The sequence below is a fragment of the Ahaetulla prasina genome, chromosome 2, assembly GCF_028640845.1.
Source record: "Ahaetulla prasina isolate Xishuangbanna chromosome 2, ASM2864084v1, whole genome shotgun sequence".
Taxonomy (NCBI): Eukaryota; Metazoa; Chordata; class Lepidosauria; order Squamata; family Colubridae; genus Ahaetulla; species Ahaetulla prasina.
The window spans coordinates 10,693,451-10,713,439 of record NC_080540.1 but is presented as its reverse complement, the minus strand read 5'-3'; the positions used below and the strand labels follow the sequence as shown (position 1 = coordinate 10,713,439).

At 45.7% G+C, this 19,989-nt stretch overlaps 1 protein-coding gene across 6 annotated transcripts in view; it reads left to right on the top strand.

The window, feature by feature from the left end:
- TNXB (tenascin XB) overlaps positions 1 to 19,989 on the top strand; it is a 153,634-nt gene that overhangs the window by 50,726 nt on the left and 82,919 nt on the right. For 5 of the 6 annotated variants that reach the window (XM_058173620.1, XM_058173617.1, XM_058173621.1 and 2 more), the window contains 4 exons: positions 3,815 to 4,144; positions 6,243 to 6,572; positions 14,892 to 15,167; positions 18,680 to 18,961. In XM_058173620.1, coding sequence (XP_058029603.1) covers positions 3,815 to 4,144; positions 6,243 to 6,572; positions 14,892 to 15,167; positions 18,680 to 18,961 — 1,218 coding nt within the window. The remainder of the gene's footprint in view (positions 1 to 3,814; positions 4,145 to 6,242; positions 6,573 to 14,891; positions 15,168 to 18,679; positions 18,962 to 19,989) is intronic. The other variant, XM_058173618.1, reaches the window with a different exon arrangement.

Genomic DNA, 19,989 nt, shown 5'->3' with positions numbered 1-19,989 from the left:
TTAATAACAGGTATTACCAGCCTGCGCTATTCACCGGCCCTTCACAACACAATTGTGCCCAAAATTTCTGTTGCTAACCAGGACAGTGGTTAAATGAGTTTTGCCCATTTTGGGACCTTTCTTGCCACGGATGTTAAGTGAACCACTGCGGTTGTTAAGTTAGTGACACGGTTGTTCAGTGAATCTGACTCCTCCATTGACTTTCCTTGTCAGAAGGTCACCTGACCCTGGGACACTCTAATCGTCATAAATACATGCCAGTTCCAAGCATTCTAATTTTTGGTCATCTGGCCACGGGGATACTGCAACGATTGTGTGAGACATAGTCATAAGTCACTTTTCAGTGCTGTTGCAACTTCGAACGGTCACTAAACGAATGGCTGTAAGTCAAGGACTGCTGGTACCGGTGTTTGCTTAGACATAGCAGGTTACGTGAATGCAGCAATTATGTTTTTTAAACCCAAGTTAAGCATGTTGTCTAGATACAATATTTGCATCAGTTCCTCACGCTTAAAATTATGTTAATGTGGAATGGAACAGAACGGAACGGAACAGAACAGAACATGGAATGGAATGGAATGGAATGGAATGGAATGGAATAGAATGGAATAGAATAGAATAGAATAGAATAGAATAGACAGAGTTGGAAGGGACCTTATAGGTCATCTAGTCCTACCCCCCCCCACCCCGCCCAAACAGGAAATCCCACAACATTTCTGAACAAATTTCCCTTGTTTAAATTTAAGGTATACTTGTGTAAAAGGTGGATTAAAAATGAGAGAGCGGGATGATCTATGCAGATGCTCCCACCCTTGGAAAATAGCTAGTTGCTACAATGGAGGGAATGGGCTTGTCTAGATGTCAGAAAGTTTGTGTATTTAGAATTGGGCGTTATGTGGTTGAGGAAGCACTGCCCTTGCTCTGCATTGAAGTTCTTTATCCTTAGATAAAGTTTCCAGCCCAGAAAAAGAAAAATGGCACCAAAACCAATGCTCCTTAAGAGAAGCAAAAAAAGGAAGGATAAAATAACAGCTATAATAAAGCTAAGTAACAGAATTCAGTTTCTACCTTCAAAATAATTCATGGATCAACACCGACCATTCTCTTTATCTTTTTAAATTAATTTCACTGTCCTACGTATTCCCTATAATTGGTTCTTCTGAATACAAATATTTTAGAGAATGCATAATTGTTGATTTTGGCATCTTATTTACTGTCAGAATGACTCATTATTTTGGCATAATGATGTCTTATACAGTTTAATTTCTTAGCATGACTATTTATACGGAATAGTTGAAACAGAACCAGTCTCTGCTCAAAATAATATTCATGTAGTTATGTGCAGTGGTGGGATTCAAATAATTTAACAACCAGTTCTGTGGGCATGGCTAGGTGGACATGTGACTGTGTGGGCGTGGTCAACTTGACATCACTCATGGCAAGATGGGCAGCACTTTGCTGTGAGTGACGCCATTGGCCATGCCCACTCAGTCACATGACCACCTAGCCACACCCACCTAGCCATGCCCACCGAACCGGTTGTTAAATTATTTGAATATGTTCCTGGGCAGGCGGGGAGAGAGTGCTCTCCCAGCTAGCACGGCCCCACTGGTAGGACACTTGCCCCACTGGTCAGGAGGCTGCTCACCTGCCTGGCCAGTGTCAGAAGAGAGGGAGACAGAAAAGTTCAGCCAAGTATTCTCCTCCTTCTCGGCCTCAATCAAACAGGCACACGCACCTCATGGTGTTGGGATCTTCTGCGAGGAGACGGTGCGTGCCCATGCACCGTCTCCTCGCAGAAGATCCCAGCGCTGTGACATGTGTGCATATTCTCTGTGTGTTTCAGGCTGAGAAGGAGACAACTTGCCTGAACTTTTCCTGCCTTGGAAGCTGCTCTTAAGTAGCAAGGACAGGCTGTGGCAGCTGCCTTCTGAGCAGCTTCGACCGGCCTGAAAAACAGGGCAGTGACAGCGGTGACGGGCCAGGAGAACAGCGGGACACGTCAGGACACCGCCGTCCTGAAGCTCGTCAGCAGGCTCTCCTCCTGGCCGGATCTGGCCTTGAGCGACACTGGCACCGGCACTGGCAGGCAGTAGGGTGCGCGGCCGCCAAACGTCCCATCCTGATCTTCTTTAAATCTTCAATTTAAATATGAGCCAGCGGTATGCAGCAGCTGCACAAAAAGCCAACACAGTTCTAGGCTGCATAAACAGGGATAGAATCAAGATCACATGAAGTGTTAATACTACTTTATAATTTCTTGGTAAGGCCGCACTTGGAATACTGCATTCAGTTTTGGTCACCATGATGTAAATAAGATGTGGAGACTCTAGAAAGAGTGCAGAGAAGAGCAACAAAGATGATTAGGGGACTGGAGGCTAAAACATATGAAGAACAGTTGCAGGAACTCAGTATGCCTAGTTTAATGAAAAGAAGGACTAGGGGAGACATGATAGCAGTGTTCCAATATCTCAGGGGTTGCCACAAAGAAGAGGGAGTCAAACTATTCTCCAAAGCCCCTGAGGGTAGAACAAGAAGCAATGGTTGGAAACTAATCAGGGAGAGAAGAAACCTAGAATTAAGGAGAAATTTCCTAACAGTTAGAACAATTAATCAGTGGAACAATTTGCCTCCAGAAGTTGTGGATGCGCCAACACTGGAAGTTTTTAAGAAGATGTTGGATAACCATTTGTCTGAAGTGGTGTAGGGTTTCCTGCCTAGACTAGAAGACCTCCAAGGTCCCTTCCAACTCTGTTATTCTATTCTATTCTATTCTATTTGAAGCTTTTCAGTAATTAACAAATGAGCTTCGGAAATCCAGATGTTAACATTTTTGTGCATTTGTCTTTCACCTAATATAGGACTGGTAACATTATTTATTTATCAAATTTAGAGAGACCAAACATCTCACTCACAGAGTGACTCTGGGTTAGACTTTTAGAGATTTCCCGTTACAGATTCCCATGTAATAATATGTCACATTTCAAAGGCTCAAAAATTCAAGCTGCAATGAAAAGACACACACAGAGATACCAGTAGTCCCTGAGTTACAACCACTCCTTTTGTGGCTGTTGGAAGTTACAACAGCACTGAAAAAGGTGACGTATGTCCATTTTTCACACTTAACATTGCAGCCTCCCCATGGTCATGTGATCAAAATTTGGGTGCTAGGCAACCGGTATGTATTTATGATGGTTGCAGTGACCCGGGGTCATGTGATAACCTTTTACGACCTCCTGACAAGCAAAGTCAAAGGGTAAACCAGATTCAATTAACTAACTTGAGAACTGCAGTGATTCATTTAACAACTGTGGTTTAAAAAAAAGGTCATAAAATGAGGCACAACTCAACTCACCTGACTAACCAAGTTAAGCATGTTGTCTAGATATGATATTTTCATCAGTTCCTCAGACTTAAAATTATAATAATATGGAATGGAATGGAATGGAATGGAATAGAATAGAATAGAATAGAATAGAATAGAATAGAATAGAATAGAATAGAATAGAATAGAATAGAATAGAATAGAATAGAATAGAATAGAATAGAAAAAGGTGAATACTTAGAATAAATTCTAAATTCCAACTATTTATTTTATTATATTTGTCAAGCATATATAAGGTTACCTATAAAAGTATAAACATGGTTATGAATACATGGGACGGTTACGAATAAAAGGGGATATTAGGACAATTAGGACATTAGGACTAAGGTGCTTTCTGTAAAATCCACAAAATAGAGAAATATGCTAGCCAGACTTTAAAAACAAAAAAAGAATATCTGATTCCCTCACCTCAAATCTCTTTTCCTTCAGCTCCAAGTTCACCAACAAATGACAAGATCCAAACCATCGTCTCACCCACCTCAACCCCCGAAGCTCCACTGAAGAACCTACAAGTGACCGAAGTCTCTCCAAACCAGCTGCGTGTGACATGGTCAGCCCCGCCCGATTTCTTCCACAGGTTTTCCCTCTACTATAGGGACCCCAAATCTGGGGCGCCTCCCCAAAAAATCAGCGTTCCAGGGACAGAGAGAAGTGTCGACTTAATGGATTTGCACCCTGGTATGGAGTACGAAATCGAGCTGCACGGAGAGAGACCTGGTGGAAGCTACAGCGCCCCCTTCTCGACAAAAATCATTACAGGTACCCTTGAATTCGTCAAGTTCGAACTGGCATCTTGATTTTTGTTCTATTCCAGGTGTCCTTTTCCCAGCAAAGAAGATGATAGAATGTATATTTCTGATGTGATGAAGGACGTTGCCTGACCCACCGACCATTGTGTGTCGTCTTTCTCCTGATGCACTCTGTGTCATCACTCATTTATTTATTTATTTATTTATTTATTTATTTATTTATTTATTATTCATATTTATATACCACCCTTCTCCGAAGACTCAGGGCGGTTTACAGCCAGAATAAAACAAATACACAAAAGTTAAAATACCATATCATTAAAAATCTAATTCCATTGGCCGAAAATTTAAAAATAATAGAATAAAATTATAAAAAAACAACCCCAATTAAAACCCCGTTAAAAGTGCCATTAGGCCAGCCTGCTCGATGAAAGAGAAAAGTCCTGAGCTCGCGCTTAAAGGTCCGGAGATCGGGGAGTACGCGTAGCCCCACAGGTAATTCATTCCACAGGGCAGGTGCCCCCACAGAGAATGCTCTTCCCCTTCCCCTCATGACTCTGACTCCCACTTAGAACATAGAGCATAGAGTAAAGGAGTTGAAAGGGACCTTAGAGGTCTTCTAGACCAACCCCTGGCCCATGGCAGGAGATCTTATGCAACCGGTAGTCCTTGACTTACAACAGTTTGTTTAGTGACAGAACTCAACTCACCTGACTAGCCAAGTTAAGCATGTTGTCTAGATATGATATTTGCATCAGTTCCTCAGACTTAAAATAAGGGGTGAAATGCTCCCGGTTTGGACCGGATCAGCGGGTGGTTCGGAGAACTGGTAGCGATCCCGGTGCGAGGCTCCGCCCACCCACCCGGTTGTCATTACTTCCTGGTTTTAACCAGGAAGTAATGTGTTTTTCACCCTCTGTGCATGCAGGGGTACATGCCGGAACCGGTAGTTAAAAATGCTTTAAAAAGTAAAAAAAAAAAGTTCTCACAATCATGCATCGCTCAGCTGATCGTCGGAACTTTTTTTTAAAATCTTTTAAAAGAATTTTTTTTATTATGGGCTCCGGCGAATAGGTAGTAAAAAAATGCTTTAAAAAAATAAAAAAGAGAAGCTCCAAGGATCACAGCTGTGCTGCGCGTTCATCGGAGCCTTTTTTTTAAAAAAATTAAAGCATTTTTTACTATCTATTCGCCCGAGCCCGTAGTAAAAAAATGCTTTTAAAAGGTTAAAAAAAAAAGGCTCTGAGAATCACAGCTGTGGCGCACGACTGTCAAACCCTTTTTTTTATGGGGGTGGATACGGTCCGTTTTTGCTCCCAGCAGGCTTCCCTGAAGACTGCTAAGCCAAAAACAGGGGGTGGGAGGTCCGTTTTTGAAAGAGAGAGAGAAAGGAGAGAGGGAGGGAGGGAGGGAGGGAGGGAAAGATGGAAAGAAAGAAAAAGGAGAGGAAGGAAGGACTACAAACCTGGCACTAGACGCAGCGTCAGAGGATAATGCAGGGGTGGAAGGGACCTGGAGGCCATCTAGTCCAACCCTGCTGCAGCAGGACATTGTTAATGAGTTTCTGCCTTTTGATCCCCCAGTCACATGACACCCCTCCCCCCCACCAAGCGCTGCCCACCAAACCACGCACACAGAACTGGTAAGAAAGAAATTTAGATTTCACCACTGCTTAAAATTATAATAAAATAGAACGGAATGGAATGGAATGGAACAGAAAAGAGAATATAGAATAGAATAGAATAGAATAGAATAGAATAGAATAGAATAGAATAGAATAGAATAGAATAGAATAGAATAGGGTGAATACTTAGAATAAATTCTAAATTCTGACTATTTATTTTATTTTATTTGTTTTATTTATTTTATATGTAAGGTTACATATAAAAGTATAAACATGATTATGAATACATGGGATGGTTACGAATAAAAGGGGATATTAGGACAATTAGGACCTTAGGACAAAAGGAGACATTAGGACTAAGGTGCTTTCTGTAAAATCCACAAAGTAGAGAAATATGCTAGCCAGACTAACTAAGGGAGGAAGTTGATGAAACTTAAAAAAAAAGAATATCTGATTCCCTCACCTCAAATCTCTTTTCCTTCAGCTCCAAGTTCACCAACAAATGACAAGATCCAAACCATCGTCTCACCCACCTCAACCCCCGAAGCTCCACTGAAGAACCTACAAGTGACCGAAGTCTCTCCAAACCAGCTGCGTGTGACATGGTCAGCCCCGCCCGATTTCTTCCACAGGTTTTCCCTCTACTATAGGGACCCCAAATCTGGGGCGCCTCCCCAAAAAATCAGCGTTCCAGGGACAGAGAGAAGTGTCGACTTAATGGATTTGCACCCTGGTACGGAGTACGAAATCGAGCTGCACGGAGAGAGACCTGGTGGAAGCTACAGCGCCCCCTTCTCGACAAAAATCATTACAGGTACCCTTGAATTCGTCAAGTTCGAACTGGCATCTTGATTTTTGTTCTATTCCAGGTGTCCTTTTCCCAGCAAAGAAGATGATAGAATGTATATTTCTGATGTGATGAAGGACGTTGCCTGACCCACCGACCATTGTGTGTCGTCTTTCTCCTGATGCACTCTGTGTCATCGCTCATGATTCTCACTCCCACTTAGAACCTAGAACATAGAGTAAAGGAGTTGGAAGGGACCTTAGAGGTCTTCTAGACCAACCCCTGGCCCATGGCAGGAGATCTTATGCTACCGGTAGTCCTCGACTTACAACAGTTTGTTTAGGGACCGTTCAAAGTTATAAAGACACTGGAAAATGTGTCTTTATAACGGCTTATGGCCGTTTTTCACAGTTATGACCTTTATAGCATCCCCCGTAATCATGTGATCAAAATTCAGGTGCTTGGCAACTGGTTCATATTTATGACCTTTTCTGTGTCCCTGAGATGTGATCCCCTTTTGTGACATTCTGACAAACAAGTCAGGGTTCCGAGTAACATCTTCAACAAAAGAAGACTCCGAGACTTGAAGTTCCTCAAAATTCCGTTTTATTAGAGATGTCATATTGGCACATCTGGGAAAACCCGAATCTGAAAGCTTCCAGGTTTTCCCCACCGAAAGGAAAGCTCTCTTCTCTCAAGGAGCACTCGCTGAAGCGGCACGGGAAACTTCAGCCAGGTTCATCGAGAGACGAGAGCTTGCAGAGGGCCGATCTGGCATCCCCAATGGAGAGCAAAATCTGGCTGCTCCCTGGACCAGACACCGTTTACTGCTCCGAGTCCCAAGTGGCAGAGGGCTGCTTTGCGCCACCGGCTGGCACAAATATACTGAGGCGGAATGCTGATGCCACACAAAATAAAAAGGAGAAAAAGAGACAGAATGAAAGAGAGAGAATGAGAAAAAGAATGAGAGAGAGAATCAGAGAGTGAGAGAGAATGAGAAAGTGAGAGAGAATGAGAGAGAATCAGAATGAGAGAGAATGAGAGACAGAGAAAGAGACAGAATGAAAGAGAGAGAATCAGAGAGAGAAAAAATCAGAGAGAGAGAGAGAGAGGAAGAGAGATGAGAGAGATAATGAGAGAATGAGTGGGGAGAGAGAGAAAGGGGGAGAGAGAAAGAGAGAATGAGAAAGAAAAAGTGGGAGAGCGGGGAGAGAGAGAAAAAGAAAGAGGGAGAAAAGAGAGAGAATGAGAAAGAAAAAGTGGGAGAGCGGGAAAGAGAGAGAAAAAGAAAGGGAGAGAGAGAGAGAGAGAGAGAGGGGAGAGAATGAGAGAGAAAGAGTGGGAGGAAGAGAAAGAAGAGAATGAGACAGAAAGAGTGGGAGAGAGAGGAGAGAGAGAGATGAGAGAGAGAGGGGAGAGAGAGAGAGAGAAGAGATGAGAGAGAGAATGAGAAAGAATGAGTGGGAGAGAGAGAGAAAGAGAGAATGAGAGAGAGAGAGTGGGAGAGAGAGAGAGAGAGAGAGGGGAGAGAAAAGAGAATGAGAGAGAAGAGTGGGAGAGAAAGAGAGAAAGAATGGGAGAGAGAGAGAAAGAGAGAGAGAATGAGAAAGAGTGGGAGAGAGGGGGGAGAGAGAAAGAGAGAATGAGAGAGAGAAAGAAGGGGGAGAGAATGAGAGAGAGAGAGAAAGAGAGAGGCGGGACAGTGCCTGAAGGACCCCATCCCGTCACTGGGAGTCCAGGCGCTTCAGCAAGCGGCGTGCTGGATTCGTATTAGTGATCCGCGGGACTTAAAATTATGAACTTGGTGGTCCCTGCGGTCCAAAAGGTTGGGGACCCCTGATCCGAGGAGCTGAGAGGGATGAAGCGCCGGAGAAGACGCCTAGAGAGTTCCTGGAGGTCTAGCCGTTCAGAAGCTGATCGGACACTAGTGAAGTCCTATACTAGGACTTACCTAGTGGCATTGAGGGAAGCGAGGCGTAGCTATGCCTCCTCCCTCATTGCATCGGCAGATAACCGCCCAGCCGCCCTGTTTCGGGTGACCCGCTCCCTCCTACACCAGGGGGAGCGGGATGACCCGTTGCAGGGACGTGCTGAGGAGTTTAACGGTTATCTATACGATAAAATCGTTCAGCTTCGGGATGGTTTGGACCAAGATTGCGGTGATACGGGTGAGACGGCTGAGGGTGGTCTTGGTGACATTTTATGGGATGAGTTTGACCCTGTTGCTCCCGAGGACATGGACAGGTTGTTGGGGGGGCTGGATGCCACCACATGTTTACTGGACCCGTGCCCCTCCTGGTTGGTGCTGGCCACGCAGGAGGTGACCGAGGCTGGCTCCAGGCGATTCTGGCGCTTCTTTGGTGGAGGTGTCTTTCCGGCCGCCTTGAAAGAGGCGGTGGTGAGGCCCTCCTCAAGAAGCCTTCCTGGACCCGGCTGTTTTAGGTAATTATTGTCCGGTCTCCAACCCGCTCATGGCGAAGGTTGTTGAGAGTATGGTGGCATATCAGTTTCCCTTACACCTGGATGAAACTGTCTATCTAGACCCGTTCAGTCCGGTTTCCGGCCCGGTTACAGCACGGAGACGGCTTTGGTCGCGTTGGTGGATGATCTCTGGAGGGCCAGGGATAGGGGTTGTTCCTCTGCCCTGGTCCTATTAGACCTCTCAGCGGCTTTCGATACCATCGACCATGGTATCCTGCTGCGCCGGTTGGAGGGATTGGGAGTGGGAGGCACCGTTTATCGGTGGTTCTCCTCCTATCTCTCCGACCGGTCGCAGTCGGTGTTGACAGGGGGGCAGAGGTCGGCCCCGAGGCCCCTCACTTGTGGGGTGCCGCAGGGATCGATCCTCTCGCCCCTTCTGTTCAACATCTACATGAAGCCGCTGGGTGAGATCATCAGTGGGTTCGGTGTGAGGTACCAGCTGTACGCGGATGACACCCAGCTGTACTTTTCCACACCGGACCACCCCAACGAAGTAGTCAGCTAAATCCGCGGCTGACCATCGGTGGCGAGTCATTGGCCCCGATGGAGAGGGTGCGCAACTTAGGCGTCCTCCTGGATGAACGGCTGTCTCTAGAAGATCATTTGACGGCCGTCTCCAGGAGAGCGTTCTACCAGGTTCGCCTGGTGCGCCAGTTGCGCCCCTTTCTGGACCGGGAGGCCCTTTGCACGGTCACTCACGCCCTTGTGACGTCTCGCCTGGATTACTGCAACGCTCTCTACATGGGGCTCCCCTTGAAGGGCATCCGGAGGCTGCAGTTAGTTCAGAATGCGGCTGCGCGGGTGATAGAGGAGCCCTCGTGGCTCCCGTGATAACACCCATCCTGCGCAGGCTGCACTGGCTACCTGTGGCCTTCGGGTGCGCTTCAAGGTTTTGGTGACCACCTTTAAAGCGCTCCATGGCATAGGGCCGGGTTATCTGGGACCGCCTACTGCGACCAGATACCTCTCACCGACCCGTGCGCTCTCACAGAGGGACTCCTCAGGGTGCCGTCAGCTAGGCAGTGTCGTTTGGCGGCGCCCAGGGAAGGGCCTTCTGTGGAGGCTCCCACCCTCTGGAACGAACTCCCCAGGACTCCGTCAACTTCCTGACCTTCGAACCTTCCGTCGCGAGCTCAAGACACATTTATTCATCTGTGCAGGACTGGCTTAGATTTTTAAATTTAGAGGGGTTTTAAATTGATTTTAATATTTATATTTAATATTTATATCTCTATTTTTAATAATTCGGGCGTTAGAATAAGTTTTTTAAGGATTATTTTAATTTGTATATTGATATTGATGTTTTATATGCCTGTGAACCGCCCTGAGTCCTTTGGGAGATAGGGCGGTATATAAATTCGAATAATAAATAAATAAATAAAATAAATCTAGAAGCACCCAAAGAGCAATGGGGCTAAATAGCCTTCTTCCTCCATCAGAGCCTTTTTTTCATGAACACACTACAGGTAGTCCACAACTTACGACCCCAACTGAGCCCAAGATTTCTGTTGCCAAGCGAGACAGTTGTTAAGTGAGGGTTTTTTTGCCCCGTTTTTACGACCTTTCTTGCCACCATTGTTAAGTGAATCACTGCAGTTCTTAATTAAATAACACGGTTGTTAAGTGACTCTGGCTTCCTTATTGACTTTGCTTGTCAGAAGGTCTGTTACCTCATGCCTCCCACCGACCCGTACGCTCACACAGAGAGGGACTTCTCAGGGTGCCGTCCGCCAAACAATGTCGGCTGGCGGCCCCCAGGGGAAGGGCCTTCTCTGTGGGGACTCCCACACTTTGGAACGAGCTTCCCCCAGGCTTACGTCAAATACCTGACCTTCGGACTTTCCGCCGCGAACTGAAGACATACCTTTTTATTCGCGCGGGGCTGGCTTAAATTTTAAATTTTAAATTTTAAATTACATAAATTTTATCGATTTTAAATTTTCTACTAATTTTAAATGGGGTTTGGTTTTATAAATTTTAAAGTTCTAGGCTAATTATAATAAGTTTTTTAACTGGCATTTTAAATTGTATACTGTGGTGTTTGTATTTTATTGTTGCCTGTACACCGCCCTGAGTCCTTCGGGAGAAGGGCGGTATAAAAATCAAATAAATAAATAAATAAAAAAATAAAAGGTCACAAAAGGGACACGGCAACCGTCATAAATATGAGCCGGTTGCCAAGCGTCTGCATTTTAATCCCTTGGTCATGGGTTTCATCAGTGGTGAAATCCAATTTTATTTACTACTGGTTCTCTGGGCGTGGGTTGGTGGGTGTGTTATGGCTTGGTGGATGAGGCAGGGGAAGGATACTACCAAATCCCCATTCCCTCCACACTCCTGGGGGAAGGATACTGCAAAATCTCCATTCCCACCCCACTCTGGGGCCAGCCAGAGGTGGCATTTGCCGGTTCTCTGAACTAGTCAAAATTTCCGCTACCGGTTCTCCAGAACCTGTCAGAACCTGCTGGATTTCACTCCTGATGGAGATGCTGCAATGGTCATAAGTGTGAAAAACGGCCATAAGTCACTTTTTTTTCAGTGGGCCTTGCAACTTCTAACAGTCACTAAAAGTTCTACAGAGGAATTATTGAGTCTGTCATTTGCACCTCTATAACTGTCTGGTTCGGTTCTGCAACCCAACAAGAAAAACACAGACTTCAGAGGATAATTAGAACTGCAGAAAAAATAATTGCTACCAACCTGCCTTCCATTGAGGACCTGTATACTGCACGAATCAAGAAGAGGGCCGTGAAAATATTTACAGATCCCTCACATCCAGGACATAAACTGTTTCAACTCCTACCCTCAAAACGACGCTATAGAGCACTGCACACCAGAACAACTAGACACAAGAACAGTTTTTTCCCGAAGGCCATCACTCTGCTAAACAAATAATTCCATCAACACTGTCAAACTATTTACTGAATCTGCACTACTATTAATCTTCTCATAGTTCCCATCACCAATCTCTTTCCACTTATGACTGTATGACTATAACTTGTTGCTGGCAATCCTTTTGATTTATATTGATATATTGACCATCAATTGTGTTGTAAATGTTGTACCTTGATGAACGTATCTTTTCTTTTATGTACACTGAGAGCATATGCACCAAGACAAATTCCTTGTGTGTCCAATCACACTTGGCCAATTAAAATTCTATTCTATTCTATTCATTCTATTGTAAATCAAGGACTGCCTGTACTCACCTCTGTGATCCTTATTCTGAATTTTTCCCAAGCCAGAAGTTTTCGAACAGGCTAAAACTAATTTTTGCAAGCCGACCTTTCTTCCTTGCCTATGTAAACACAGTATAATATGGTATATTTTATTCATTCCTCCATAAGTGAGATCTGCAACACTCATACATACAGCCCAGGGGTGGGTTCTACTTTTATTTATTTATTTATTTGTCAAACACAACAATATATATAAGTATAAGCATGAAATAACCATACAAATTGGCTCTCGAGGACGTGGACAGGTTGTTGGGGAGGTTGCATGCCACCACATGTTTACTGGACCCGTGCCCCTCCTGGTTGGTGCTGGCCACACAGGAGGTGACACGAGGCTGGCTCCGGGGGATTATCAATGCTTCTCTGTTGGAAGGGGTTTTCCCTGCCGCCTTGAAAGAGGCGGTGGTGAGGCCCCTCCTCAAGAAGCCTTCCCTGGACCCAGCTGTTTTGGGAAATTACCGTCCGGTCTCCAACCTTCGCTTTGTTGCGAAGGTTGTTGAGAGTGTGGTGGCGTGTCAGCTACCCCAATACCTGGATGAAGCTGTCTATCTAGACCCGTTCCAGTCCGGCTTCCGGCCCGGATATAGCACGGAGACAGCTTTGGTCACGTTGGTGGATGATCTCTGGAGGGCCAGGGACAGGGGTTGTTCCTCTGCCCTGGTCCTATTAGACCTCTCAGCGGCTTTTGATACCATCGACCATGGTATCTTGCTGCACCGGTTGGGGAGTGGGAGGCACCGTTTATCGGTGGTTCTCCTCCTATCTCTCTGACCGGTCGCAGACGGTGTTGACAGGGGGGCTGAGATTGACCGCGAGGCACGTCACTTGTGGGGTGCCGCAGGGGTCGATTCTCTCGCCTCTCCTGTTCAACATCTATATGATGCCGCTGGGTGAGATCATCAGTAGTTTTGGGGTGAGATACCAACTGTACCCTGACGATACGCAGCTGTACTTTTCCACCCCAGGCCACCCCAACGAAGCTATCGAAGTACTGTCCCGGTGCCTGGAAGCCGTACGGGTCTGGATGGGGAGAAACAGGCTCAAGCTCAATCCCTCCAAGACGGAGTGGCTGTGGATGCCGGCACCCCGATACAGTCAGCTGCAGCCGCAGCTGACTGTTGGGGGCGAGTCATTGGCCCCAATGGAAAGGGTGCGCAACTTGGCGTTCTCCTGGATGAACGGCTGTCGTTTGAAGATCACTTGACGGCCGTCTCCAGGAGAGCTTTTCATCAGGTTCGCCTGATTTGCCAGTTGCGCCCCTTCCTTGACCAGGATGTCCTATGCATGGTCACTCATGGTCTTGTTACCTCCCGCCTGGATTATTGCAATGCTCTCTACATGGGGCTCCCCTTGAAGAGCACCCGGAGGCTCCAGTTAGTTCAGAATGCGGCTGCGCGGGTGATAGCTGCTCGTGGCTCCCATGTAACACCACTCCTGCGCAGACTGTACTGGCTGCCTGTGGTCTCTCGGGTGCACTTCAAGGTGTTGGTTACTACCTTTAAAGCGCTCCATGGCTTAGGGCCAGGGTACTTACAGGACCGCCTTTTGCTACCGAACACCTCCCACCGACCCGTACGCTCACACAGAGAGGGGCTTCTCAGGGTGCCATCCGCCAAGCAATGTCGGCTGGCGGCCCCCAGGGAAAGGTCTTTCTCTGTGGGGGCTCCTACCCTCTGGAACGAACTTCCCCCTGGGTTACGTCAACTGCCTGACCTTTGGACCTTCCGCCGCGAGCTGAAGACCTATTTGTTTATCCGCGCGGGACTGGCTTTGCAATTTTCAATTTTATAATTTTAAAGAGTTTAATTTTAATATTCATATTTCGATATAAATTTTTAGGGGTTTTTAACGGTATACTGTTTTAAATTTTAGCCAATTATATAATACGTTTTTTAATCTTTGTTTTATTTGTATATTGTCATTGTTTTATTATGGCTGTGAACCGCCCTGAGTCCTTCGGGAGAAGGGCGGTATAAAAATCTAATAAATAATAATAATAATAATAATAATAATAATAATAATAATAATAATAATAATAATAATAATAATAATAATAATACAGCCAGAGGGAACATTAGGACAGGAATGGTAGGCACGCTGGTGCTCTTATGCACGCCCCTTTACTACCTTTACTACCGGTTCACAACGGGATCACGCATGCGCAGACACAGATCGCCTATGACGACATCTGGGTCGGTGGGCGGAGCCTCCCGCTGGTTTTACTACCGGTTCTATAGAAGGGCCGTAATAGCTCAGGCTGTTAGAAGCCTGTTATTAGAACACAGCAGCCTGCAATTACTGCAGGTTCAAGCCCGGCCCGAGGTTGACTCAGTGTCAGGCCTGGAAGCCTTCCATCCTTTATAAGGTAGGTAAAATGAGGACCCAGATTGTTGGGGGGGCAATAAGTTGACTTTGTAAAAATATACAAATAGAATGAGACTATTGCCTTATACACTGTAAGCCGCCCTGAGTCTTCGGAGAAGGGCGGGATATAAATGTAAATTTAAAAAAAAACAAAACCAAGAGCAACCCACCACTGACACAGCCCTATTTTCTCCCATCATCTGTGCTTTCTTCTTCTTCCAAGAAATTCCTAACCATCATTTTCTTTTTCCCCTTTTTTAATCAGAAGCAGAACCGGCAGAGCCCAGGCCGGGAGATTTCTCTCTTCTAGAAGTCACAGACACTTCAGTTCACCTTTCTTGGGGTGACCCCACTGGGCCTTTTGACTCCTTTGTGATCCAATATAAAGATGCCCAGGGGAAGCCCAAGCTGCTTAAATTGGACAAGAATGCTCGAGAAGCCACGATTTCCAACTTGGTGCTTTCCCGAAAATACAAATTCAACCTTTATGTTCTCCGAGGCCGTAAGCCCTTCGGCCCTGCGTCTTTGGAAGTCGTCCCAGGTAAGCAATGGTTTCTGAGCACAGTGGTTGTCATGAATTGGAAATGAGATGGTCCGCAAAGCCAAATCAACTAGTGCAGTGTCTATTCGGCTGGAATAGCTCAGGCTGTTAGAGCCTGTTATTAGAACACAGTAGCCTGCAATTACTGCAGGTTCAAGCCCGGCCCAAGGTTGACTCAGCCTTCCATCCTTTATAAGGTAGGTAAAATGAGGACCCAGATTGTTGGGGGGGCAATAAGTTGACTTTGTAAAAATATACAAATAGAATGAGAGTATTGCCTTATACACTGTAAGCCGCCCTGAGTCTTCGGAGAAGGGCGGGATATAAATGTAAACAAAACAAACAAACAAAAAATCAATCAGTCAGTCAGTCAGTCAGTCACTCAATCAATCAATCAATCAGAATAGAGCTGGAAGTAATAATAATAATAATAATAATAATGTTTTAATTTATATATCGCCCTTCTCCCGAAGGACTCAGGGCGGTGAACAGGCAAATAAAATACAAACAGAAACATACACAATAATTAAAACAACCCTTAAAAAACTGAATCAAATTTGCCAGAAAATTTAAAATAACATTACACCCCATAAAAGTACAGAAATTTAAAACCCATCAAAATTCAATTAAAATTTAGAATTTAGAATTTAAAATCAGGCCAGTCCAGCCATACGAAATAAATAGGTTTTAAGTTCGCGGTGAAAGGTCCTAAGGTCAGATAGTTGTCGAAGCCCGAGAGGAAGCTCGTTCCACAGGGTAGGAGCCCCCACAGAGAAGGCCCTCCCCCCGGGGGCCTCCAGTCGACACGAAGTGACCTTGAAGGTCTTCTATCTAGTCCATCCCCCTGCTCAAGCGGGAGACCTTATACTAGGGATGACTAGAATAGAATAGAATAGAATAGAATAGAATAGAATAGAATAGAATAGAATAGAATAGAATAATTTAATTTCTATACCGGCCTTCTCCCGAAGGACTCAGGGTGGTTTACAGCCAAGTAAAAACACAATAAAACATACAATATACAGTTAAAAATCCCATTTAAAAAACCTATTCAATTTGGCCCATTAATTAAAATACACATTAAAACCATAAAAACCCAATTAAAATTACTAATAGCTTTATGCCAGTCCTGCACGGAAGAATAAGTTCGTCTTCAGCTCGCGGCGAAAGGTCCGGAAGTCAGGAAGCTGTCGAAGTCCTGGGGGAAGCTCATTCCAGAGGGTAGGTGCCCCCACAGAGAAGGCTCTCCCCCTGGGGGTCGCCAGCCGACATTGTTTGGCTGACGGCACCCTGAGGAGGCCCTCCCTATGGGAGCGCACAGGTCGATGGGAGGCAAACGATGGCAGCAGGTGGCCCCATAAATACCCCGGTCCTGAGCCATGGAGCGCTTTAAAGGTGATGACCAACACCTTGAATTGCACCCGGAAGACCACAGGCAGCCAGTGCAGCTTGCGCAGGAGAGGTGTTATATGGGAGCCACCAGTAGCCCCCTCTATCACCCGCATTCTGGACCAGCTGGAGCCTCCAGGTGCTCTTCAAGGGGAGCCCCATGTAGAGAGCATTGCAGTAGTCCAGGAGAGAAGTGACGAGGGCATGAGTGACCGTGCGTAAGGAATCCCGTTCTAGAAAGGGGTGCAACTGGCGGATCAGGCGTACCTGTTAAAAAGCTCTCTTGGAGACGGTTGTCAGATGTTCTTCAAAGGACAGCCGTCCATCCAGGAGAACGCCTAAGTTGCAGACCCTCTCCATTGGGGCCAATGACTCGCCCCCAACAGTCAGCAGCGGCTGCATCTGACTGTACCGGGATGCCGGCATCCACAGCCACTCAGTCTTGGAGGGGTTGAGTTTAAGCCTGTTCTTCCCCATCCAGTCCCACACGGCCTCCAGACCGGGACACCGGGACAGACTAACCTTTCCGGGACACCGGGACAGCACCGGGACAGACTAACCTTTTCCGGATTGAGTGCCCAAAGTGCACTCCCAAACCCCCAAAATTCAATGCACGTGTGGCCCCTGCACATGCCCCCGCCCCCCGGGGTGAAATCTACTTACCTTCCTTACTGGTACGGAAGTGCGCGCGCATGTCACATGTGCGCGTATATCTTCTGTGCATGCACAAAACCTGCAATACTGCAATACCTGCAAGCACAAAACACATTACTTACTGGTTAAAACATTCGGGCAGGTGGGCGGAGCTTTGCTCCGCCATCGGTACTGGATCGCCGAACTACCAGCCACGATCGCTACTGGATCGCACAATTCGGTCCGATCTGGGGGCATTTCACCCCTGCCCTGCCCCCATGTGGCCCCCCGCATGCGTGCACTGTCCCCTGCACATGCCCCGCCCTTTGCATGCATGCGCCCCCCTTGCGCATGCCCTGCCCCCTGCGCATGCACGGCAGAGACCTGAAGACCAGCTGGCCGGTGGGAGGCACAGGTGCATGCGCCGCAGAGCTGGCGATGGCTCGCGTGCCCACAGAGAGGGCACTGCGTGCCACCTCTAGCACGCGTGCCATAGGTTCGCCATCACGGCCCTATACCATTTCAGTTAGGTGGCTGTCCAGTCTTTTCTTTAAAAACCCTCAGTGTTTTTAAATGTCTCTCAACTTTAGCAACTTTAACTTGCGTGGATTTCAGTTCCCAAAGTTCAGATACAGGTAGTCCTTGCTTACCAACTGCCTTATTTAACGACTCTTCAAAATTATGATAGTATTTTTTTTTAAACATAGCTTTGCCACCAGTTTTGGGAGTTGAAGTTGACTGATCTTAAAGTCGCCAAGATTGAGAAAACACTGAACTGAAATGGCCTTCCAAAGAAAATGATCAGTTGCTCTATTTACAGGATTCAGCCTGTGGATAACATGGCTGAAATAGTCCAAACAAAACCCCTTCATACAAGATAGACAGCCATCATGCTTCAAAGAACATTAAGGCACTATATTTGTTCATCTAATTTGTTCGTCTAAAAATCTTTCTTTTTGTTAATAAGCTGAAGCAATGCAGTTTTTGATCAGGTCCAATGAAGTAGATTTGTTACTGCTACTGCTACCATTATTGCTGATAAAATTATTTTGGTCACTCTCATAATTACATTATAGATTTTTTTCACTGGCATTCCTCCCTCACACAATGAGCCTCCTATTTCATGGTTCTGTACGTCTGCAAACGGCATTTCAACTGTATGATGATCTTTTCCTGCCCAACGGTCTCCACAGCCTAGCTACTTGCAATTCTCCATTTTTGCAGGAGTTTATTAAGGACTTTCTAAGCCTGGTTCTGATCTTCTGGCATTGTCTTTCTGTCAGCATTGCTTACTTATTTACTTCTTATATCGATTTTGCAAAGTGTATACCTCCTCCCTCTCCAAGCATTCTGGGGAGCTTGCATCTGTTATTATTGTGAGAGTGAGGCGGCTCACATTTAATAAATTGTGGCTGGTGTTGTTATTAAAGCAACATATTCTATTAAAACGATATTTCTTGTTTTCCTTTCTTTGGTTGTTTTTGTCACAGGCCCTGGTAGCACAGGAAAAAGTCCTGCCCCTTTTAAAGACATTTCTGCCACTGTCACCAGCAATTCTGCCCACTTGTCCTGGACGGTCTCCTCTGGGAACTTTGATTCCTTTTTAATCCAATATAAGGATGCTGAGGGCAGACTCCAAGAGCTGTTCACTGAGGGAGATTCCCATGAAATCACTATCCCCAACCTGACTCCTTCCCACAGATACACAATAGATCTCTATGGCATCTCCAACCAGGGACGTCTGGGTCCTGCTTCTATAAATTTCATCACAGGTCAGTGGAATTTATTTATTTATTTAGTTAGTTTTTTTGTTTGTTTGTTTGTCAAACATGCACAAGATAACAGGTATAAATATAAATATAAACACAGTAAATCGGTATGAACAAATGGAGACAGTAGGACAGGGAAAGTAGGCACACTGATGCGCTTATGCACACCCCTTACAGACCTCTTAGGAACGGGGTGAGGTCAACAGTAGACAGTCTAAGATTAAAGTTATGGGAGTTTGAGGATGTAACCACAGAGACAGGTAGTGCATTCCAGGCATTGACCACTCTGCTACTGAAGTCGTATTTTCTGCAATCGAGTTTGGAGCGGTTTACCTTGAGTGTGTATCTATTGTGTGCTCATGTATTATTGTGATTGAAGCTGAAGTAGTCATTGACAGGTAGGATGTTGTAGCAGATAATTTTGTGTACTATGCTTAGGTCAGACCGTAGGCAGCATAGTTCTAGATTGTCCAAGTCCAAAATTTCAAGCCTGGTGGCGTACAGTATTCTGTTGTGAGTAGAGGAGTGGAGTACTCTTAAGGAGAAGTTTGTCATGTACCACAGAGTCAAAAGCTTTACAGAAGTCTATGTAAATTGCATCTATTGCTTTGCCCTGATCAAGATTTGTAGTCCATATGTTTTTGCAGTGTAGAAGTTGTAAATTACAGGATAAATATTTTCTGAAACCAAATTGTTTATTAGAGTAGGTTGTTTGTTTCTAGGTGGAGGGTAATGGAAATACTAATGGGTAGTGAAATACCTCTGGACTCTCTCAATTGTATTAATATCCGATATACAGTGCGGATTCCAGGCAGATGTGCTGTATTCGAGAATTGATCTAGCAAAGGTTTTGTGTGCCCTAGTTTGCAGTACAATATTATCGGAGAAGAAGCTTCGCAAGATTAGGTTGAGAACTCTTAATGCAGGGGTGAAATGCTACCGGATCGGAGGGGATCGCGCGATCCGGTAGCGATGGCGGCGGCTGGTTCGGAGGACCAGTAGCAAAAATCCCTGGCCCCGCCCTCCCGGCC